At 47.3% G+C, this 24661-nt stretch overlaps 1 protein-coding gene across 6 annotated transcripts in view; it reads left to right on the forward strand.

Moving 5' to 3' along the window:
- The window catches only part of TMEM108 (transmembrane protein 108), a 154400-nt gene that overhangs the window by 128035 nt on the left and 1704 nt on the right, over nucleotides 1–24661 (forward strand). For 5 of the 6 annotated variants that reach the window (XM_061375047.1, XM_061375051.1, XM_061375046.1 and 2 more), the window contains one exon: nucleotides 15412–16524. In XM_061375047.1, coding sequence (XP_061231031.1) covers nucleotides 15412–16524 — 1113 coding nt within the window. Of the gene's footprint in view, nucleotides 1–9050; nucleotides 9403–15411; nucleotides 16525–24661 lie in introns of those variants that run through there. The other variant, XM_061375050.1, reaches the window with a different exon arrangement.

Consider the following 24661-nt stretch of genomic DNA (forward strand, 5'->3'; position numbering starts at 1 on the left):
AGAGCAGCTTTCTGCAAAGTGACTCAGCCTGCCTTTGGGCACTTCTCTTTTCCAGAAACCAAAAGACAAAGCTTTCCAGCTGCACCCTTTCCTCTTCATCCTCATCCCTGTCCTTGCATCCCCTCATCCTCATCCATCGCATCAGGGTCTGTGATAGGCAAGGTAAGTCAGTGCTATGCAGACAGTCCTGTGTCAGAAGGGACTTCTGAGGGAGGTCGTGTTCTCTCTGTGCCTCCAGAACCACTTTAGAGGTGACTGGGCAATAAAGAATCAGTGGAGATCTCCTGCTCAGATCAAAGCTTGGTGTCATCGTTTTGCTTTCCAACAATTCTGCATAATGTTTCATTTTAAAAACTGAAGATTTAAGTTGTTTTCAGGGTTCCTTTTTAAAACAGCTCCTAAGAGTTGTCATTATATTCACTTTTTCATCAACCACTGCCAGGAGTGGCTGCTCCAGTGGTAACAGGGTGTTTGTGATACCCTGATGAATGAGCAGAGCTAAGCACTTGCTCTGCTTCAGTTTGGGGCTGAGCCTTATGTTGCTCCTTCTCCTCCTGTCTTCTGGAAATACCATATCTGGACTGCCTCCAAGCCTGGAAAGTGTTAGCCCAGTTAAATCATTATTGTGACAGTGCAGTGTCTCTTAAAACCACAAGCTTATTAAGAACCATCATTTTGGTTGGTGCTTAAGTACGTTCTTCCCTTTTGCCATCTTTTTAGTTCTTTCTAAGCTATTCCACATCCATTTTTAACGTGTGCCAAAGGTTTTATATGTAAAAAGAGGGAACATTTGGAAATAGCACTGGGTAAGTTAAGTAATATGATGTCATTTCAAGGAATCAGTCTATATATTTTCCCCCCTACATGGTATGTGCCACGTAGCTTGGAAGCTCAATTAATGCCTTGGACACATGTATGGTAGGTAGATGGTTTTTCAAGAGCCATGCTGAAAAAGCAAAGCAGCCACGTGTGTGCCTGGTGTGAAGAGTTACACAGCCTTTGACTTCAGTTGATTCTAAACCCAAAGATGAACCTGACTGTCGAAGTTCCACGCATGAGAAAAAGCCCTGTAAAGCTCCCCAGGCCCTGCTGATACTTATGAAACATGTGTGTCTTGCTCAGTGTAGTTTTCCATAATTACTTGTATATGGATTTGCATTGTTCAAAGCCCTAACAGTGAATCTGCTGTGATAGATGTGCAATAAAACAGAACTAATTGGAAGCATTAATTTAGACAGGGGCGGAAGTTGACATGGAGCTCTGAGTACGAGATGCTTTATATTGCCATAGGAAGTACTCAGTGTTTGCTGGTAATGTGCAAGCTCAGATCACACCACCTTCACAAACAAACTGCTGCAAACTGTTGCTGTGTCGTTTTTTCCTCTCTTTGTTTTATTTCCCTCCTGAAACGTATCTTGGACCCGAGGTCATCTTAAGGAAATAGTTGTAATGCAAGAGAAAAGTTGCTGTAGGTGCTGCTGTGTTTCTGGCAATGTAATTGACAGTGAAGGAGCAGGCAGGAGCAGCTCCCAGCAGGGACACTGTTGAATAAATATAATAAGCAAGGCAGAATGGGAGAGTAATGCATCTGCATTAAAAGCTGCATGCTGTATGTCCCCTGACAAATACTCTGTGCTTTAGGCCTGTAACAGCAGAGGCCCATGTTGAATTTGCTGCTCCCTCTTGCTTTATTTGCCTGCTCTCATCCTGGTCCTGGTTAAGGGTTTACCACGTGTGATGCTTTTGGCACATGGGTGATGTCACCAACATCAGGTGGAAGCAGCTCCTGCTCCAGTGCCCAAAACAAGAAGTCAAATTCTGACTGCATCAAAATACAACCTTATGTGTTGATTGTCATCTGAAGCATTTCAGCCTTAGTTCATGCCACATAACTTAGGTTTAGCTGCTATATACAAGTTGCTGTTTGTGAATAATCTTGGCCCAAGCAGCTGTTTTCTATATCTTTGGTATGCAAGCACTTGGATTTTATTTAAACCCCCTATTTGTCTGAAACAGTGATTTCCAACAAACCAGGTAAAGGGGGGAATTAAGCACCCAAGCACTGGTTGTGCTGAGCTGTCATGATGGCTTCAGGTGGCCCACCCAGCACCCAGATTTGAAGAGAACAAAAGATAAGCCTCTCCATTCCTTTGACTACTCTTTCCAGTTCTTACTGGACATAAATCTTCAGGTTATTTCTTACTTCTCATTTGGTCATTGGTCTCCAGTTCCCAACCATGTTTTACTTCTGTTGGGTATCATAGAACCCCAGACTGGTTTGGGTTGGAAGGGACCTTAAAGTTCCTCCAGTTCCAACCCCTGCCGTGGGCAGGGACACCTCACCCCAGACCAGGTTGCTCCAAGCCCCTGTGTCCAACCTGGCCTTGAGCACTGCCAGGGATGGGGCAGCCACAGCTTCTCTGGGCACCCTGTGCCAGCGCCTCAGCACCCTCACAGGGAAGAGCTTCTGCCTAATATCCAACATGAACTTCTCCTTGATTCCTTTATTTCTGTGTTCTCCTCTCAGAGTCATTTGTATGCTGCATAATCTTACTGATTGCAGAGGAGTTGTCCTGGATTTACACCAGTGCAGCAGAAGCTACCATCTGTCCCAGTGGACTTTTCCTGACACTGCTATTTGTGGTCCTGGAATTGGTCCCTCAAGCAAGCCTTCTGTTATTTATTTCCATGCAGTCCTTTCAGCTCGTATTGAATGGGGCTGAAACTCAGCACTTTCTCCTAAAATTATGTCCTTCCTATAATGCTTCTTGATATTCCTTCCCTTCAGTGTCCTGACCTTTACTAAGGCTGTTGCTAATACATTCTCTTAGCCATGGTAGTTAATGTTAATGCAAAGACTGATGCTCTCCTGCAGCTTTAACACTGATGTGCCACACTTAGTGCTCTGTCTCCAAACAGAATTGCTTTCCGATACTGCACTTTACTGTGGGGATAATGCTGCTGCTAGGGTATATTGACAGCTGAGGATGCTTAAAAAGAGAGAGGGGAGAGAGAGGAAGGGGAAAATGTAATAAGGCAAAAGTGTGACAAGACACTTATGTCAGTATTATCATTGCATTCCATGGGGATGTAACATCTGACTGCCACACAGCTCTTGCAGCATCTGTCTGTGGAGGACCCAGAGTGATGTTTAATTGTGGTTCGTTCAGAACGCTTGAACAGCAAGTTCTTGTTATCTTAGGCATTTCAGCCACTGACCTTTGTTCATGCCAGATAACTCGGGTTTAGCTGTCAAAAAACAGTGTAAGCTGTAAAACCATGTTATGAGCTATTTCAGAGATGGATTTGTCTTCCCAAATGCACCACTGGGTACATTTGCAGTTGCATCGTTTCTGAGGAAACAACCCTCAGGTGTGTTTGGAGTTTGTTGCTGATGCATCAGGAGATCTCAGGCCCTCCCTGAGCTCCATGGAGTCATACATATTAAGGGCAGTGCAGCAAAGCCAGGTGCTGCCACTGAGGTAGGCACTGAAACCACCACAGATCGAATGTTCCCATTACATGGCTGGCATTTGTGCACTTCCACCAGGAAACAAATCAATAGCCTTCAAGAGCAGAGGCAGTCGGATCACAGGGCTAGAGACACATCACACAGCAAAGCAGTAGGACATTGCTCCTGGGATGCTTTCTCAGCATGGGGCACCCAGGCTGCGTGTTTGCTGTAAAGGCAGAGGTGTCTGAGCACAGGGTGCTCTCTGCTGTGCAGCATCACCAGCCACTGTGTTCCCGGAGGGGAGATAGTGCAGGGAGAGGCAGGAGAAGAGCTGACTCTGACCCCCAGCAGCAGCAGCTGAAGAGTAAATACCACGCTTTGGGAACTGTGTAATAACCTGACTGAAGTGCAATGGAATGAGGCTCCCAGTGTAACTGCTGGAGGGGAAAGCGGAGAGATAAGATGACCACGTCGTATCACCAACAACATAACTGGTATTAACGAAACAGAAGTCAAGGATGGATGAACCCTGAGGCTGAGCTAACTTTCACATTGCAAGAAGATCCCTGAAGGGCTGTGTGCTGACAGGGCAACACGGAAAAGCTGGTACGTTTAATCTCTTCACAAGGGCTGTTGTGTGAATAATCAGAAGTGGTTAGGGTTGTCAGTCCGATTTCCTTCCAAAATAGAATTAAGTGTGGAGGCGATGACATGTCAGGAACGGGTGAAGCAGATTCTCTTCTGCATAGTTAGAGGCTGGTGGAACCAGAAAGGAGAGACAAATTAAACATCTTACTTGTGAGAATAATGCTGCAATAGGGGTTATGCTGCTTCTTACTAATATTCCAAACAGTGATTCTATGTTAGTGGTGCAGAGAAGAGCATATATCAATGCTAGCCTGTCACGTTTAAGGCAAGATGAAATTGATGACCTGAGTCCACTGTGAACACTTAAACCATTGAATGTAAATGATATTTCAGATATGCAGTAGTTTCCTATGAAAAGACAGGCCTAGGAAAATAAAGGACAAACACGTGTTCAAAATGACACTCTGAAGCAGCACACACAAAAGAGACTATCCATATGGAAATGTGAAACGTTTTACTTTGCTGTGTAACTACACGCATGCTGAATAGGAAATACAAATCACAGAAGTGAACTGCAGAGTTGGTAGAGCATATTTTTATAAAGTGAGATCCTCTTCCTAACTTCATATGTCTTTCCACTTGAACCACTGATCCCCCTGACTCATCAGGTAATGCTGCAGCCCCATGCCATCTCATCCTTACGGTTTTTGCGTGTGATATTGCATATCTCCATCTCATGAACCTAATGCAGGAGCAGGAACACTGAGTGAAATATAAGCAGCAGAGTCCTGCTCCCATTAGCAGAAATTATATCCAGCTACTGCTGTGACCTTACTTATAGGAACGTTTGATTTACAACACCAAGTTGGACAATTGTTCCTTCCAGAGCAATACCCAGCTTTCAAAGGATGGCAAAAAATACGTGTCCCAGTCTAATGGAGCAAATCCTTCTTTCTTCATCTCTGCAGTGAGCATTTGATACTTCCAGGGAGGGAATTTGATCTTTCCCTTTTATCTTGGTATGTCATAATGCAACCTGCACCCCTGACCCACCTGAGCTTCAAGCATGTACCTCCAGTTTCTGGCCCCCTCGGGCCATCAGCAGACCTCATGGAGCACCCATGTGGCTCAGTGCTGCTGGGCCATGGTGAGCATCCAGGTTATTCTGAAATCAGCTTTAGTTGGAGCTAGGTTCAACTCAGGACACCTAAGAGGCCATACAAGCTTTTGTTCCAGAAGCCAAACGAGAGTTGTCTATAGAAGAATGAACAGAAATGAAAAGTAACAGCTCACTTCTTTCCTTAGCAACCTGACATCTACTCCAGAGGCTCTGCTAGCCCTGTATAATCCAGAAGATAATAAAAGCAGCACATTACAGCCTTTCTGGATGGTTTATACATAGCCTTATATCCTCAGGCTGTGCTCACAAGAGAAAATCTGGGCATGGAAACTCTCACTGCCTTTTATAGCCCAAGTCCACCTTGGGGATTATCCTTATTCCAATGACCCTTTGTACCCACAGAGCCGGTCCCCCCTACTGGGAATGCTGACCCTCTGCATCCTGACCTGGTTTGGTTCTTACTTGCCCAGATGATAAACCGAGGCTGTGAATAGCTACGTAAGTCCCCAGCATTTGCTCACTCCGAGGCACATTGTCCCTTTTGCTTCAACTGGTCCAAACCTCAGAGTAAAGCCTTCCTGCAGGTAAATAGAATGGGTACTTTCTAATTACGTGTTACCTGCTCACATAACAAATCGGTGCAAGCTCTTCATTACAAGCTCTCATTGGAGATCAAGCACAAGGGTAGCCAGGCACTTGGAGGTAATAATGTGCTTGAAGGAGGAGGCATAAGTAATACATCATCCAAATTACTTTCAGTGAACAGATGAAATGAGCGCAATACCTTCAGGGTTTGCAGAAGTTAGTCAGCCTCTGCCTAGCTATGACATCCCTTCTGGCTGTAGCATCAACATCTCTGCACCTGCAGATGGAGAATTTAAGCACAGCTTTGCAATTAGAGGAATAAAAAAGGCCTGAATCGTTGCAGCAGAGGGATCCATGTGTAGGGTGCTCTGCTCTGCTCTGCTCTGCCTCTTGACCAGTCATCATGCAGTGTGTTGAAGCATTTGCAATTAGCCATGGATCAAAGACGGGCAGGGGGAGAGACAACCTGTCCCTACAAATCTTTCCTTAGAAAAGGCAAGCTTAAAATGACTGTGCTGTAATGGAAGAGCATCCTGGGTCTAGAATCAGTGTCCTGGTTGATGGGTAAGTCAGTGTAAATTAAAGCTGGAGGGTAGGTTTGGAAAAGATGTATAATGTGGGTCTAGAATCAAAAGCCTCTGACTTGTTTGCCTCTGACTGGAGATGGGAGGGTTTTAAAAGGAGTGCAGCAGGTCCAGGAGCTGCAGTTGTTTGGAAAAGGCTTGTTTGTGCATGAAGCAGTGGCTCCTGCTTCCTTGTGCTGCCTTCCAGGCACCAGACATCTTGCCTTGCATGCTGTTCCTTTGAGAGGCAGCAGCTCCTTGCTTCATCTGAATTAGTGCTTGCCCACTTACCCTCTAATATGGGAAAGAAAACTGCTTCCTAATGTGTTACCATGGAAGGGCTGCCTTGCTCTAGTCTACTCTTCATGTCAATGAAGTGTTGCTCTGTAAGGTTTGTTGTGTGGTGTTCAGGAGAAACTGGTTCTGAATGGCCAAAGCAGTGGGATTTCCTCTCCTGGAAGGTACTGCAATAGAAAGACTACATTTCACCTTTCCAAACATCACTTTCAGTTATCCCTTTTATGTACTAAACAAATCCTCACTCTGCTTTATGATGATGCCATGTAAACAGATGGAGGGATACGAGGTGGGATTCATCTCACCTAATTCTCATCACCTGAAAGCTGGACATCTGGTTAAAGCTCATCATCCTCTATGTGACCTCTTGCTAATGGCAAGAGAGGAGCCTCTCTGGGGTACTAGTCAATGTGTGGATGGGGTGAATTGCCTGCCAGAGCCACAGCTACCTTAGGCTAAGTATGTAACTTCCACATACCTGAAGTTACTCACTGCTCTGGGGAGTTGTCAGAAACCTTTTGAAGATGGCTTTGAATCCTCCTTTCCCCCTTCTTATTGTTGCTCATTAAATGGATACCCTTACTTAAGTCAGCATCTGTGACACCGACTGCATCCTCTCTTTGGTGAGATCCTATTTTAGCTTTCTATCAGAGGCCACAGCTATTTGTGTCATTGTTGAAACTCTTCAAAAGGTCCGGTGACATTGACAGGAGGTCTCTTAGAAGCCAGAGGTTCTGCAGTAGCATAAATAGGATCAGCAGCACTAAGTGCAGGTGAAAGAAAAGACAGCTGCACATCCTTTCTGTCTCCCTTGGCAACAGCACCCTGCCAACAAAAACTGCTGCCAAGTAAAGGCTGGAAAGGAAGGGATGTGCATTTGCAAAGCTGGGGCTGGACAAGCTTTGTGTGAGGGGGGAGCTGTCAGACCAAGGAATACTCATATGCTTTTAAAAGGATCTTTGGTTTGTTCCATGTGTTTTTGAACAAGGGAACGCACAGAGCCTCTGTCGTTCAGAAGGGTTTTCATCTGAAATTCCAAACGATGGTTTCTGCAGTTTTGAGCCATATGTTTCCATCCATGACAGCACACGGGGAAGAAATCTGTGTGAGTTACTACTTACAGATGTGGCAAATCCTCCAGCAAAGGTTAAATACGTGGCATGGTTCTCTTGTTATGCCAGCTGCAGCTCCGTGCTAAATCATTGTTTCAGCAGCAAGCTCTTCATCAGCCTTGAGCCCCAGAAACTGCTAAACAAGCTGATATTTGTAAGGACCATTTAGTTTATAATGCACTAAATATCTTTATTTAGAAAAACCTTCAGACTGGAAACAGCAAGGGGGAAAAGTGAGCTGCAGATGGGAAGGAGAAAAGAACCATCAGCAGGAGAACACAAGAATGCAGAGCAGATCTCAGATTATTATTTGCACTTTGTCTTTCCATATCCTTCATGCAATGATTGTGACTGTGAAAACAGAGTTTGTATAACTAAGGGTAAGATATACTTGTGATATACAGATACACCTGCCTAGCCTTCTCATTAGGGACTTCAGTCAGCACTGGGGTCACTGCTGGAGACCCTATAGCTGCGCATGCTGCCAAACTCAAACCTATTGTTACAGCATCATTCCTGTTTGATTCAGCCACAGTGACAAAAAAGAAGTCTGGTTGCAACACCCTTGTATCAAGACCTGAAAACAGAAGGATCTCCTCACCTGATGGGATCAGAGTGAAGAAGGAACTGGCTTTTCTCTCTAGCAAAACACTAGGAATGAATTTTGTGGGGAGCCCGTGTAACAAACTGCTCGGGCTGTTGCAGCACAGCAGGGGCTCTGAATCAAAGCCTGAGTGGTGGGGATTGCCCTGGGACTCCTGCGGGATCCCCACACCGCTCTCAAGAAGCCCCTAACTTGTTGCTCTCACACCGTTTCCCTTTTAAGGGATGGGTAGTTGGCTGCACAGGGTATCTTGTGTGCTCTCCAGGCAGTGTGTTCTTCCAGACACCCAGCTGTGCCAGAGAGACAGGGGAAAAAGAAGAAATGGAAGAAGAGGGGCAGGATTATGGCTTTAAGAATCACGGGATCTGTGAACATCTTTATGGCCAGTTCATCACTGAGGAGTGAAGAAATCAAAACCAGACCGTGCGTTTCGATGCCAGAGGAGAGATGATCCTCTGATTTCGTTCCCTGTATTTCCCTCTGACAGGAATATTAATATCATTAGAGGTAATTGAATGAAGTGGAAAGTCTGGTGGAGGCACAGAAGCAGGAGGCAGATGCGTAAAAGCCATCCACACACAACAAGCTGGAGGGAGGGCACGCTGCCTTGGAATGGGGACTGAGTAGCCTCCCAAGGGTGTGCAGCTGGGGTGCTTGTGGCTGTTTTGTTCCCAGAGAAGGAGCACTGCCAGCAATCCTCTGGCATCTGAATAGACCCGTGTCAGACAAACTGTATCTGGACTTGATGGGAAACCAAGCTGGAATACCAAGCAGCCCGTGGATCTGCTGGCAGAGAGGGGGTCTGGCTCAGTAAGTAATCCTGCCCTGCAGTGGCAAAGGTAGTCCGTCCATAAAGGAGCGAGCCCTCTCGCTGCACAGCCCTGCAAGACACGCCTGCCTGGGCTGTCTCTGCCCTCATTCCTCCAAACCAGTTCCAACAATAACAGCAACTCCTGCTGCAGCTGCCTCGTTAGAGAGAAGATGTGTTTTGCCTTTCTCTGCTGAGGGATGAAGCTTCCCAATCCGTGTGATGTGAGCAGGTGAGGATGTCTGCTGACAAGCCCAAATGATATTTCCAGGTAAGTGATTACCTTAAGCAAGCAGCTAGAGTCAGGCTCTTTCTTCTTATTACCCTCCTCTCAGTCATTACTGTTGTCCTAGATTGTCAGTAAGCCTTTTCACAAGGTTCAGCAGCTCGGATGTCTGTGTATACTGAGCTGAACAGGGGATCTGAACCACTCCTGTAGTATCTGTGGGTCTCCAGTGCAGTATGAGAATGAACTGGGAGCTGCCTGCTCTGCGACTACACGATACTGTCCTATTTGTATCACCCATTGTTTAACTCCCTGGAGAAATTGGTTTTGGTCTATAGGCTCACTCTCTTGAAGTCCGTGATGGAAGTGCACCTTAGAGGAAGTGCTAGTGTTCTGCACTGGGTTTAGTGTGGTTAAAGGGCCGGGAAGTCTTGCCACATGAGAACTGGAGCCACCGTTACTGTTGTTGCACAGGGAGTGTCAGTGAGTGCTGCTTAATTTGTGTTTGTACATGTGATTTCCAGAGCTTCTGCTGCTGCTGGCTTGTGTTACTGCAAATAGAGCTGTTAGTCTGCGTCTAATTCCCTGCAATGCCTCGTGTATTGAAGTCGGCGTTAATCAACCCAATACTTACACAGGAAAGCAGACAATAACTTGTAAATTAATACCTGGGAGTTCTGGTCTAACAGCCACTGAGCGATGGGCAGGGAAGAGAAATTTCCTCTGCTGAGTAACCTACTTTTTCTTCCCTCAGTTCTGCCACCAATCATGGGTGAAATTTGCTTAACTCTTTGTTTGTACAAGGGCTGCTTTATTGTGGGTGAAAATCATATTGCTCCGACAGGTGACAAGGAAACCGTAACAAAAAGGACCGTAATGAGAGGAGTGATCTGTACTTGCTGCACAGTTTCCATCTATTAAAGATTCATTTTACTCCTTGTAACGTTTTAGGTTTGCTGAGAGGCACATTAGAAGTTAATAGTGTTGTGAAGGAAGCTTTCATCACAACAATAACATTGCTGTTGCTTTGAACAGGTTTTGCACAACCTTCTCTCACTATTAGTAAGTCAGGAATGTTAGAAGCACAGAGAGGCTTCAGCATCCCCTGCGCTGCCCGTGTACCCCCAAGCCTTGGGTCTGTAGATAATGGTCCTTTGTAGGAAAGCTCCCTTTGCTTCTCCTGCCCACGGCAGTCTGAAATAATGAGTCCAGCAGTAGGGCTCTGAACAAAAAGCTCTTCCTGACTACCTAAAGCAAAACTGTTTGGCTCTGTTTGTCCTGCTGCAGGGTCTGAGGCAGCAGAGGCCAAAAGGGGTCAAACACCAGACTGAGCACGTGGTGCACGTTCATTTGCTGTAGAAAAGGTGAATGTGCAGCTCAGAAGTTTCCACTGTACCTCTGGCAGCCAGGACTTGGTCCAAAGCCTGCTAGAGTCATTGGGAACCTTTCCATAGGCTTTGGACCAGAATTTGGTTGTAAATCCAGAGTTTGTGTCATTTAAAGGGGGTGCGTCGGGGAGGCTGAACGCGTGAGCTGACTCTGCCATGTCGTGCAAAAAGGCTGCTCCCAAAAGTGCCCGTGAAGTGTCCCGTGCAGCACCAGCAGTGTTAGCTCCTAAATGAAGCCTTTTCATATTGTTCTGTGCCAGGACACTGGCTTCGAGCAGGGGCTTCTGAGGTCCTGAAGTGAAACAAAGGATGTCAGCTGCTGGGGCCAGGATTGCTTTGGTTTTCTGGTCTGGAGGGAGGCAGTTCTGCCTCCTGCATGCAAATAAAAGGGCTGCGAGGCAGTTCCCAAGTGTTAGGACCCTGAAGATTTCATAGTCTGCAAAAGTATTCCTAACCCAAACTTCCCTGAGACTGACTGGAGCAGTATTTGAAAACATTGCTGGATAGGAACTCCTTCATTTTCTTCATGTCCACACCATTTCTGGGCTCCTCACATGAGTGTGTGATGGGAAGAAGCACTGTAGGGAGATGGTGCTGAGATCGCACCATGTTGTTAAGGAAGGAGGCTTTATGGCTAAATTCACATCAGCATCTTCTGTGCGCACTCTTCTGTCACTCTGCTGGGCTTCATCCTTGAGTTAGTTCATTCTGCATTAATTCCCTTCTTGGTGCGCTCTGCGAGACCACGGGATGACACCGTTCACACTGCAGAGGCATCAGGTCAATCAGCCTTCTCATTAGGGTTGAGTGGTTTTAACGCAGCCATAAAATGAGACACCAAAAGTAGGAGTTTGACACACAACATTAAGAAGCCAAACCAGTTTAACCCCTTCTGAGCCTGAGCTCCTATGCCTTAGAAATGGCCCCTTATGGAAAAACTTAATGGTGTGAACTGACCTTTGCAAATGTAATTAATTACTATTATTTGCTATAATGTGCTTGCATCAGTCTGTGTTACCATTATGCCAGCAGATAGTAAGGACTGTGAGTCCTTAACCCCAAGGGCTTATGCTGTAAGTATGATCAGTCCTAACAGTCTTAGGCAGTCAAAACTGAAGGATTTTGGCAAAGAGCTGCTGGGCTTTGCTTTGAACAGACCAAAGGCATCTGCTGGGTACCATCTCAGCTGGGATATCAAAACTTTGGCCATGACAACTTGACAGCAACCAGATTTCATTCCAGTGGTAGCCTGATTGAGGGTGAGCTGAGGCACTGGGGGATAGTTGGCATCATACCCACCATGGCCCTTTTCCTGCTGCAAAGCAGAGATAGAGGTTGGGAAGGAAGGAAAATTGAAGGGTTTGGGTAAATCCATTTCTGTGATAAATACTTCCTGCAACCTAGTGGAGGAAATCAGAACACCATTTTCCTAGGCTTAAGCCAGAATTGACAAACAGGGCAGTGTAATATCAGGGACCTCAATATGAGTCCTACTTTGTAAGACATTGCATATCCTCAAGTGTTAGAAAAGTAACTGGCAGCTCTGGGCAGTCAGGTCATTGCACATTCAGCCAGAGTATGCTTAGGTAGTGATGGAGAGCATCTGGAAGTGCCAATTCCAGCTTTACTTCTGCTTTCCAGTTGGCTGTTGACCAATTATAAAGCAAATTAATTCTACCTGAAAGGGCCAGCAAAGCCCACTGCAAAGTCCTTATTATTATCCAGTTCTTCCTATATATATAGCACTGGCTGTTTTCAGAATGATCTTCTAAACTGAACAGTTTTTGAGTAGTTAGGGGCACAGATTAGCTCTGGTTGACACTGAAGGAGTTCCTGTGGTCCATTCAAACAGTCAACCAAAGTCTTAAGTAGCTTATGGGCCACGTTGGCTCTGCAGAAGCTGTTAAAGGGGACCTAATGGACAAGCAAACTGTGACTGCTGCCACCTGAGACAGCCAAATGTCTTGGGGGTTACTGTTTATTGGCAGATAAATTACTTCTGATGTTGTATTTCCTGTGAATAATTATACTTCACAAGCCACCTACAGGTATTAGCTAAATGCATCTGGCTTCCCATTCCTGGTATGTGCTGACCTGCTACAACAACAGGCTGCCCCAGAGAGATCATAAATCTTTGCAGCAGCAAGCTTCTGATATACCAGTTTTGCAAGCAGTGGAGGTGGATGTTAGGTGGGTGTTCAGCCAAAGAGCAGGGTTTCTAACCCCAGGGCACAACATGCAGGGAGAGCTGTCAACTTCCTTATTCCTTGAGGATGATCCTGAAGAAAAGTATTAACCCAGTAGAGATGTTTTTCTGCATGAGGTGTGATAGCAAGAACATCCCCAAATCTTAGCAGGCATTATAATCATTCCAATTGAGTGTCTCCTAAGGTCTGCCAATGCACTTTTTCCTGTGTGCTCAGAACAGCAGGGTTAAAGTTTCCTGAACCATTATCTCCACACGCCATATCCCACATAAATTGTCATCCTTTCCTCTTTGTTCTGTGGCAGCAACTTGTCTTGGCATGAAGTCTTAGCCATATGGACTCTAGAATATCTTCTTTGACCTTGACCTCTGAATAAGCGCTACCAGAAATGTGCAGATATGTTCTCCTTTTCATTTCCAAGAGTGATGCTCCATGAATACAGCACGGTCCGCTCTCCTGGCTGCATCTCAGTGCATGGAATATGGTCTTCCCTTAGATGAGGTGTTCCACTAAGAGCATGCCTTGGGTGACATGGTTTAGTGCAAGTGCCAACCATGGCAGGGGGGTTGGAACTTGATGATCTTAAGGTCCTTTCCAACCCTAACTATTCTATGATCCTGTGATTCTATGTTGTCTGCAGCTGGCTGGGAACTGGGAAGCAGGATCACAGGTGATGGTTTATTTGGCATAGATCTTTATTTCATGAATAAATAAATCAAAAAGCTAATTTTAGCATCAGTAACACACACACGACAAGTACATCACATTACAAGTACATCGCTTGTGATTGTCTTTCACTATGTTACCCAGTCAGTGGTTTCATTTTCTGGATGCTCTGAATTAACAGGAGGCTGTGGGGGGGCAGAGATAAGGTGAATTTTGTTGGTTGAAGAATTCTGTGCTGTTCTGGTTCAGAAATCAAAGCCAGTGATTGAAGCAGAGGGTTTAGCTGGGTTGGAGGAGTAGGTACTGCTCCTTTGGTCAGCTTTGCTGCATGTGGATGGGTGTGAATGGTGCACAGCATTCAGAATAAACACATTTCATGGCATCTGCATCTGCCCAGCGTGCAACACAGAGCCCTAGGGCCCCATGGACACCTCATCAGAGATCTTTTATAATCTCAAGCCCCTGCCTTCCTTTTCTGCTGGTGCCCATAACAGGTATTCTTCCCAAGTAGGGTAGAACCAAGTGGCCTAACAGTGCTCATGGAAGAAGCTGGCACACCTGGAAAGGGTGGAGAAAGGAACAGGAAGGTTCTCCACAGTCTTGGCTGGAAGGTTTGGAGTCCTGCAGCTTTGATGAACTTGTGTCCCTGATTTAGTAACTGTGGCAGCATTTTTCACCCTGACACTGAAACCCACACTAGCGCAGTGCTGATGGTGCCATCTGATGATGCTCAGTGGACTGTGCAAAATGGATTTATTCCATGTGCTTCCTAGTGAGGAAAGTTCCACATTACACTCGACAGCTTCAACATATGGAAATGGTGACGTGTGATGGATGTGGTCCCTTCATGTCACACTAACTCATGGTGTATTAGCCCTGCACCCCAGGGAGGCTTATGCTACTGCAGCTGCCCATGCCTGTTTTCTGGACTAGGGATAAAAGGAAGATTTGATGTTCCCGGTGGTGTGAATCTGGTACTTCATGAGATGTGTGCACTGCAGAGAGTGGCAGGAGGCAAATTTCATACAATCCAGTTCCACAGCACATGTGAGCACAGAACAGGGTACCACCGTTTGCACATGGATGCAGAGGGCAGTTGTGTTAGATTTGAGTCAGTCCCTTCATAGTCACCTGGCTTTTAAAGACGGCTGTGATTTTCTTCTTGTTTCTTTATGTTTTCTTGTTCATTTCTAACATTTGGAGGTTGTCCACATCTCATACTCCAAAGGAAGTTACCAGACTGTCTGAAATTGCTCAGTAAAGGGCAGCATGTATAAACCCAGAAAGCCTTCTCATCAGACATCCTTTCTTGACCTAATTTTCAGCAGGGCTAAGCAGCTGCTCTCTCAAACCCCAGATTGCTTAATGACATCCAAGACTGGAAGCAGCCCAATTTAGGGTTTTGCAGCCAAAGGAGTGACTATGGACCCCCATAGTGATGCAGACATTGAGCTGGAGGCCTCCTGGACAAAACAAAGATGAAAAGATCTTTTGTTTCTACCCCTAAATGCTTTGTCTATGCCTATGGCTCTTTAAAGCACTCTCCTGAGTCCATACTCTCCCTCTTTTCCAGATTCCCTGCGACCTTCCCATTCCCACCTCGCCTCTTCCACAGCCATGGGGCCACCATGGATTTTCCTTTCCCTTCCTACTTTCCCAGAGAAGCCAACAAAGTTGGATGCTAACTCTGAATATGGAAGGTACCCCTTCCTGCCAGACACACAAGCCATACCATTCCCTGCCCGCTGGTCCCTCCCTGGTGTCTCACCCTCTCTCTGTGCTTCTTCCTCTAGGTGTTCTACTGATCTTGGCACTGACAGAAGAGCTGGTGTTTTCTGTTCAGGTACTGTCTCCCACTGTCTCCTCCTCTCAGGGCTTCCCAATGAACACTACCACCGTCACAGCCATGGGAACAACACCTCGCCACAAAGACCACCACGCAGCAGAGCCCCTTCCCACGTCTGCTCACACCATGCCCCATTCCGTCAACGTGGTGGAGAAAGCCCCTTCCACCGGGCAAAAGCAAGCGAGCAGCCCTCGCCTCGGCGACAAGGAAACGTATCATTTACACAACCAGAGTGCTTTGTACTCGGGACAGACTCGCCCCAAGGGGAAAATATTCCAGGTATTCAAAGGCAACTTCACAGAGTCCTCAGAGCCTTACCTAAAGACGACCCTGCACTCTCCCTTCCCTACCCTGAGGAGCCCCTTCACAGACCACCCCTTTCAGTCCCAGACCGCAGCATCCGGTGATCCCAATGGCATGGGGCTGGCAAGAACTACACACTCAGACCCTTCACCCCACCGCAGCACCTCGGGAAGCCTTAGGGAAGCAGAGCGAGGCGATGGGGCCGAGCTAGTGCTGCAGGAGGCAGGTTTTGCCACCACAACTGCTGGACCATCAACCGATCCTGAAGCGGTGTCGGTGCCTTTTAAACCCACCCACTACAGCGTATGGGATATACTGAGCAAAAACAACTCTTGGATAACCTTGAACCTCAGTACAAATGTCCCTCTGTTTGCTGGCCCTGGATCTGCAACAGCAGCAGCGGGACACTCGGTTCAGACCAGTTTTGATGTCAGTGTCTCCTCCGTGGCAACGGGAGACCCCAAGGGACCCTCTCCAACACAGCATGGGACAGTGACCAACGTGACCTTGCTAAGCACTGCTCTCTCTGCAGCTCCTGCCACCAGGTTGTCCACCTCCATTTCCACCGCTGGCTCCACCGCCACTGGGAACTTCCTAAACAGACTGGTTCCTGCTGGGACCTGGAAACCTGGAGTGCAAGGAAACATCTCCCATGTCACCGAAGGGGACAAGCCCCAGCACAGGGCAACCATCTGTCTCAGCAAGATGGACATTGCCTGGATCATTCTGGCTATCAGCGTACCTATATCCTCATGTTGTAAGTTAACTGCTGCTTTGTTCAGCTTTCTCTTTCCATAAAACTCACGTTTCAGCCCGTGTTTCAAGGAGGAGGTGGTGAGCTAACAGAGGAGGGTGGCCTGAGATGGATGAGGAGCAATCGCTAGATATGAGATCGCATTCACTGACCAAGGTGCTTCAAAATGCAGAGCTGAAATGGTTACACTCAAAGCATACTTGCTCTGTTGCTATTAGAAATCACTTAGTCATTTTGGGCCTTCATTTGAGGGTATGACACGAGGCTGAACAACTCCAGAAGGTGAAGCAGCTTTACTTCAAAGCATATAAGCTGGTGACCAAAAGGTTGTACCAGTCTTTAATCTAGGAACTGCTATATACTGCCCTGGAATTGGATTTAAAAAGCCCAGTGCTAACCCAGAGGGTTAATTCCAGTTGCAATGACTGATCCCTGAGGAAACACTGGTTTTCCAGGGCAGTATTTCATTGCAGGCAGTTCATGAGCTATCAGGTTTTAAAGAATGATACCCAAAGTGCTGGCTTCCTCCCTTTGAATTCCAGGGAGCAGGAAGTATTTGAAATCCTGGTCTTTGGGCACCTGTGAGAGCAGGGCAGGTTGGGTTCCCAGAGCTGGCTTTAGGGTCTCAGCATTCGACACAGGTACAAAACCCACATGAGACATGATGAGAAAGCTGGGTGCTGGGAGTCCCCTGCTTAGCTGGGGTATGTTGGCAAGCTGGGGTTTCACTGGTGCAGGGGGTGATTATGCTGATCTGTCTGGAGTGGAGCAAGAGCCAACATTACCCAGCCTTTGCTGCCTGAGGAAACATAAGAGGAGCAGCCACCAATACTGAGTATTAGTTCTGTTACGTACGGCTACGGGCTGTACTGAGGACATCAGCAAGGGGAGCTGACCAAGCCAGCCCCGCACACAGCTTACCCCTGCTGCTGTCTCCTGCCCTCCTCGAGGCACAGCCTCCTGATGCTGCCCCTCTCCTTCTGCCTGGGCCTGCTCTGGCACCTCCCTGAGACACTTCCAGGTTGCTATAACCTATTCATTTTGCTCTTCAGTACTTTCTGTCCACCCAGGGAGCTGAATCAGGGGCAGACCTGGAGCCATGAGACTGCAGGAATACACACCTGGGGAGGGAGCTGCACTAATCCATGCCAGTGTATTGGGTTGGCTCAGCACTATCTGTTAGACTTGTGCCTCTGGGACCATCGGTTCTGCTATTCCGGTTATGGTTAAACACGAGTGAGAGCAAAGCTTAAATCTAAAAGATGAACAATCAGAGAGACACCAAAGCAGAAGTGTGAATGCATGCTTCTGCAGCAGATGGGGAGGAGAACCTGGGATATAGCAAGCACATGGTGAGAAGCAGCAATATTTGATTTGCTGAACAGTGCTTTGTCTATCAATGAGGAAATAGAGGATCAAATAAATTCTCCCAAGCATTACGGTTTGGGCCAATATTCAGAAAGCAAACTGATCTGGAGAGAAAGCGTTCAAAGCACTGTGTGCAGTTCTGGTGTCCCCAGCATCAGAAGGACACAGAGCTGTTGGAGCAAGTCCAGAGGAGGCCACAGGGATGCTCACGGGCTGGAGCACCTCCTGTATGGAGACAGACTGAGAACATTGGGGCTGTTCAGCCTGGAGAAGAGAAGCTGCGTGGAGACCTCAGAGCAGCTTCCAGTGTCTGAAGGGGGCTACAAGGATGCTGGAGAGGGACTCTTCATCAGGGACTGTAGCGATAGGACAAGGGGTGATGGGTTCAAACTGAAACAGGGGAAGTTCAGGTTAGATCTAAGGCAGAAGCTCTTCCCTGTGAGGGTGCTGAGGTGCTGGCACAGGGTGCCCAGAGAAGCTGTGGCTGCCCCATCCCTGGCAGTGTTCAAGGCCAGGTTGGACACAGGGGCTTGGAGCAACCTGGTCTGGTGTGAGGTGTCCCTGCCTCTGGCAGGGGGTTGGAACTGGATGATCTTAAGGTCCTTTCCAACCCAAACCATTCTGTGATTCTGTTATTAAATACAAAACACAATGTAATATCATAGAACACAAGCACAGGAAGCATAAGCAGTTTATAAGCTGATGTACATCTCTGCCTGAAGTGTGCCATATATGAGCTAATAACTAATGATAGTAATTATTATTATTGTTATTGTTAATAATAACAACAATATGAAGAGTCTGTTGGCAGGGCTTCTAAGCCACTAGTTAAAGGGTGTTTAAACTCTTCTTAAGTGCTGTAACAGGATGTGCCTGTTCTGTTTCTTGTAGTTGTAAGCTGTGCTTTGCAAGCAGGGTGAATGTTATTTGGGAAATGATCTCTACCAGCTCTAATACAACTGAGTGTTCACATTATTCCTGTATTGAAGTCCTGCTTTCAGGACCAGATATCCAAGGATGCTCTTCAGCAGGACTCTCCTTTTACAACCCTAAGCCATATTTCAGAGTTGAAATGAATGGTAGGCAGGCATTTAAATGGGTGTTTTTGGGATCTTCTTGAAATGCCTCATCCAAAAGTTGTGCTGCTTCACCTGTGCCGTGCTGAGTGCTGTTGTGCAGTCAGTGGCTATTCCTAAAGAGAAGAAAAGCAAGTTGTAATACCAGAAATGCTTTTACCTAGGGGTACATGTGTCGGTCATGGCTCTTCTTTGTGCTGCACACCGGAGGGGCACTTTATTTCCTGACCCTTAAGCATCTGTGTATCTTGAGGCATGGGTGTGCAGGGTACATTGTACGGTATGGGGTGTATATTGTACAGCATACAGTGTATGGTATTGGATGTGTGTTGTACGCTGTATGGTATGGAGTGCACAGGACGGTATGGGGTGTATGTTGTACATTGTACACTGTATGGGGTGTATGGTGTAGAGTGTGCAGTGTATGGTACTGGGTGTAGGTTGTGCAGTGTACACCATATGGCATGGGGTGTAGATTGTACAGTGTATGGTACAGGGTGTACAGTGTACAGTATTGGGTGTACATTGTATAGCACCAGCTACTACGAAGGAGAAAAATGACTGTTACAGCTGAACCCAGGACAACCGTGTATGCTATGGGATGTACACTGTACAGTGTGGGGTGCACCGTGTACACTGCGCGGTGTGGGACATGCGAAGGGGACTGTCGCCACCTCCCGGGCACAAGCGCCTGCAGCTGTGGACAGGCGGCCCCACGCTGGCATTGTCACTTCTGGTGTAGAGGGGTTGATGCCGAGAGATGGGTGAAGACCCCAGCCACTGGGATTTCATTTCCTCTTCAAGGGGTGAGGTGAGAGGCTCTCGGTGAGAGGCTCTCGCAGCCTGCGGGCATGTGCTGTGAAAGCGCTGTCCTGCGCCAGGCTTGGGATGCTGGGATGTGGAGGGATCTCGGGTATCGAGCCTCCATGCTCTTAAATATCTGAGCTGGCTTAGGAGGGAGCAAGCCCCCAAGGCAGCACACCTTGGATAGAAGTGGAGGGAGGTGAGGAGATGCAGAGCTGCGGGAGCCTCATTAACTGGCTGTTCCCTCGCAGAGCTGCGCAGTGGCCAGAGCAGAGATGCCTTTCTCCATATCCCTCCCCTGCATGAGGGGTGGTGGGGAGGCTGGAGAAGCCTTTCTGATCAGGGGGGTTGTGGGGACAGCTTGTGCTGCCCGAAATCCATGGCGCTGCAGGGACACATCTGTCCTGTTCCGACACGTGGACCACTTGCTGTGATACCTATTGACAAGCACTTGCTAAGTGAAAACCTTGTGGCCATTTTAGCTTCCATAACAGGGGAAGTGACCTGCTAGAGCGTGGCCACAGGAGCTCTCTGGAAGAAGTGCCTGGGATGCTGTGCTTGTCCTCATGTGCTTTTTCCATCTTTCCTGGGAGGAAGGACCCTGCCAGGGCTCCTCGTTGTGCACGTAAGAGCAGGAAGCAGCAGAGGCTTTGCTCAGCATCGCTGTGCCCCGGCATCTGAGCCCCACTGACAGCTCCCTCCAGCCATGCCGATGGCACAGCTCAGTGATTATAAGCACTAGCCTGAAGACTTGGGCCTCGGGAGTTCACCTGTTTAAATAAGAGATGGGATTTAGCCTCCCTGTCCTTACGGTACATGTTTCTTTGAGGATGCATAGGATTCTGAGTCCCACTGAAATCCCTTAAAATGCTAGCCAGAAAAGTAGGAGTGTGTGAGCCATGTCTGCTACGTGAACCTGGGGAAATCATTTCACCTTTTGGTACATCACTTTCCTGGTATAAGGAACAGGGATAATGCTGCCTGTGCCATTTGAGGGCTGCAGAAAATGAAGGGTTCTGTATCACTGCATTCCTGGAAAAGCAAAGCCCTATATAACACTGATAGCAGCATTTGTGGTGTGTCACAGTTGGGGTTGGGTTTGCGGTGTCCTTCAGGCAGCCTTGACCATGTTTGTGCCCGTGCATTCGTACGTGTGGAGGTTCTGCAATGAAGAGCAGTATGAATTCATTTGAAAACCCCACCATCCTGGTCCTTGGGCTCCCCGTGCTTGTGTCTCTGTAATTACAGAACGGCATGATAGAACGTGGGAGAACAGAGACTTGCAAATCAGATGCGCAGAAGCGAATCCATTCAGGCAGCTCTGCTGACAAGGGAGAATGCGAAAGGAAGGCTGAGCCCCCGAACGCTGGCATCAGCATAACTTGAAGAGTATGTGAAGAACTGCCTTGGACCTAACCCCACTTAGCTCACATTGCGTGCACTGGGATGCTTTCCAGTATCAGCTTCATCACTTGCTTACTGGTCTGAAGCAAGAGAGATCCTGAGTGTAATCCTCAGGTGTGAGCTCAGGCTGAGCTGGGGAAGAGCCTCCTGCCTCTAGATGGAAGCAGCTGTGATCAATAACTCAACCCACTGACAGCTATATATATATACACACACACATGCTATATAGTGTATAGCATATAGTATATACTACATAGTATAGATACATATACTCTCTATATAGTATACTATATATAAAACTATAGATGGCCACAGCAAGTTCAGGAAATCGAAAGGGACTTGAATCCTCATTATTGTAGTCATTGAGGCGAGGGTGCTGTAGAAACACAGTTAATGTTATGATCTGCAGGCATAGGGAGAAGTAAATTAACAACCTATGGCCTGAGTATTCCCTTCAGGTCTGTTAATGTCGTGTTCTGTGTGGGAGCTGGAGAGTGTGGGAAAGGGGTATGAGGCTATATAAGATTGGTAAACTATTGAAGTGAGTTGAAGGGAAAGGGAAGACTATCAGGAAGTGGTCGGGAGTTGGTAAGATCTGATTACACTGCATTTATGAAGCCAGTATGAAACATGGGGTATAATCCTGGTGGATTCTGTTTTTTAAAACGTTGGAAGATTAGGAAAGAGCCTTGTGGATTGTTTAAGAGCTGAGGAATGCAACATAACCATATTCATGTCACACTGTAGTCCAAGAAGAGGCTAAAGCCCACATGTATAGGGGACATTTCTGATAGCAGAGGGAAAGCTTTTAATAGAAAAGGCAAAAGGAGATTGAGGAAGTGGTGGTTGAAGCTGTATTTAGACAACAAGGGGAGTGTAAACATGTCCCCACAATGGAAACTGAGCATTCAAACAAACACTGTGGGAATGGGATGGGTATCTCCATGTCCTTCAGTGATGCTGGGTTTGAGATGTGCTGTACCTTAAATGCAGCTTGTGGTTAACAGGGCAGTGTCTCCTGGTGTGCAGGTGTTGTGCATGAGATGTGGGTCATGGACATGTTCCCACCAGCCTCAAAACCTGTAAAGCTGTGAGACCCTCATGTCTCCTGCTTGTGGGATGTGTTATGTCCTGTTCCAGTGCGGGAGGTAGGGGATGGACAACAGATAATGCACTTGTAGGGCCAGAAAGAAGCAAGTGTCAGAGCTGGAGCTTATCAGCTGCTCAGCCCCTGAATTCATGGGCTGAAAACTAGAGAAGAGCTAGCCCTTTTCCTGGCCAAAGGGCTGGCCATCTCTGAAGCAGAGGTGATACATGGCAGCACTGAGCAGCAGCACTTTCTCGTCCATATGAGGACACCACATAACACAGCAGGAAGGATAAGCAGGGTATTGCAGCTACTCTTTCTCCTTTCAGCTCTGTTGTTGCTGTTGCCATCTCTCCCTCCCAAGCCATCTCTGCCCTCTGTGTATCTTCATCCATTTAATACAGCCTGGCTGCCCATTGCAGCTGCCTCTCTGGAAAGAGGGTTTTTTCTGTAATACACATAATTCTAATTGTGGGAGCACATAGGTCTCGGAGAATATTGGTAAAGCTGTACCCTGCTCCTAGGAATGTTCTGGAAAAGATCTCTCCTGTGCTACTTACATTAATTTCACTAAATTATACCCCAAAAGGGTAGTTCACGTAAGGTGGAAATAGCCCTATTCCAGCCCTGCTGGCCTCTCTCTCCCTCTTAAACCTGTGCTTTGGGTTGGTGCAGCTTTGGTAGACAGCCTTCTGCTAAAGCATGTTGTATTCAGGGAATCTCAGGAACCCATTTGCTGTGGGTTTTCATCCATTTGCTTGTGTGTGCTCTAAGGTTGGAGGCCAAGGGTGTAATTAAGGGAGAGAGCATTACTGCTGTAGAGCAGCCATATCTGCACATGGCAAGGCCATTTCCTGCTGGAAGGAGAAGAGTCTCTCTCGACTGTCACCAGCTTTCCAGCCCCTAAAACCCAAACCCGATGCTTCTCTGTCAGCAGCCACACCATTTTATAGCTGGAGAACCTCAGGTTTCCAAGCCATTTGCACAGCGATCGAGTTGGTTTTACTGGGGTTCTCATATCCTCAGGCACGTTCACAAATGCTCTGTGCCTTAGGGAGCACTTGTTGATGCAGTACTGAAAAGATCCATGGTCTGCTCAGTGGGGAGGACTAAAGGAAGGTTCTGCTTCACTTTCTAATCTTAAGGAAGGATGGGACATGGAGAGGGCAGAGGCAAAGTAGGGATGCAGCCCTTGAGGAGGATGGGCAGTTCTGGTGGCCCCCATGGGGTGCCTGCTAACAGGCACAGCAGCAGGAGTCGTGCTGTCAGCAAATGAAGTTACTGGTGACAGAAACACTGAAGCAATATGAGTCAAAGCTAACAGCCAGTGTGATGATGACCTGCTTTTGTGAGACCTACAGGAGCAGTGCGGGGGATTTTTCCATTAGTTTCGGGAGAAGATTTATGGCCTCAGCTCACCTTGCCCTTTGAGTGAGACATAAATTGCCTGAACTCAAACCCATCAGGTTTTTTTTCTTAGTAGCTCATTATTTGGTTTGAAACAGAGCTCTAGCCTTGCACTGCTGTATTGCCACTTTACCCACGGCTTATGGGGAGCTGCAGTGTTTGTCAAACCACGCAGAGCAGCTCTGACCTCTCTGCAGTCTGGTCCTGCCTCTGGGCTATCATTCTAATAAATGATTTTGGCTGTAGCTGAGAAAATCACGTCCTTTTCTGCTGCATGAATATTTTATCTCTCCTTTTCTACCACCAGGGGCTTAGAAAGAAAGGGGTGAATTTACAGCAGAGCATTCCCTGGATAAATCAGGTAGATGGCAAGCACAGCTGGTCGGTTCATTCCACAGGTGTAAGATAAGCACACAGCTGATGCATTAACCCTCTGAGCAGAGCGTGGTACGTGCCTGAGCAAGGACCAGTGGGAGCAGCGAGTTTGTTCCAGTGGGCTTGCCTGGCCCTTGTGAGAGTGCCAGGATCACCGGTCTGAACAGAAAGCAGTTCCAGAAAACAGCACTGCGCTTTGTGTTCGGACCGCGCGCTGCCGGAGCGTTATCCCGGCTGGCATCTCTGCCGGGACACCACAGGAGATACCAGGGGAGAGCAGACAGGTTCCACTTCGTCTTCCCTCGCTGCTCTGCTTTAAGCTCCCATATGTCAGATTGCCAGAGCTTCAGAGTGCTCCATAGATAAGAGAAAAAGGCAGGCTCAGAAACATCTGCCACCCAGGGAAGTGTGGGGAATGGATTGCACTTATCAATAGATCCCACATCCCGATAGAGCTGATGGAGACAGGCAGGAAAACCCCAGCTCTGGGGTAAACGCTGCACTGGAAGCATAAGCTGTGTGAGACAGGTAGCAGAGGGGATCTCCATGCCACCTCATCCCACTCAGGAGCCCATCTGGTCACTGATATTCTGCAGCATGGTCACAAAGTACCCAAAAT

Source organism: Neopsephotus bourkii, unplaced genomic scaffold (genome assembly GCF_033783945.1).
Source record: "Neopsephotus bourkii isolate Nb327-2 ecotype Australia unplaced genomic scaffold, CSIRO-AGI_Nbou_v1 NB_1655, whole genome shotgun sequence".
Taxonomy (NCBI): domain Eukaryota; kingdom Metazoa; phylum Chordata; class Aves; order Psittaciformes; family Psittacidae; genus Neopsephotus; species Neopsephotus bourkii.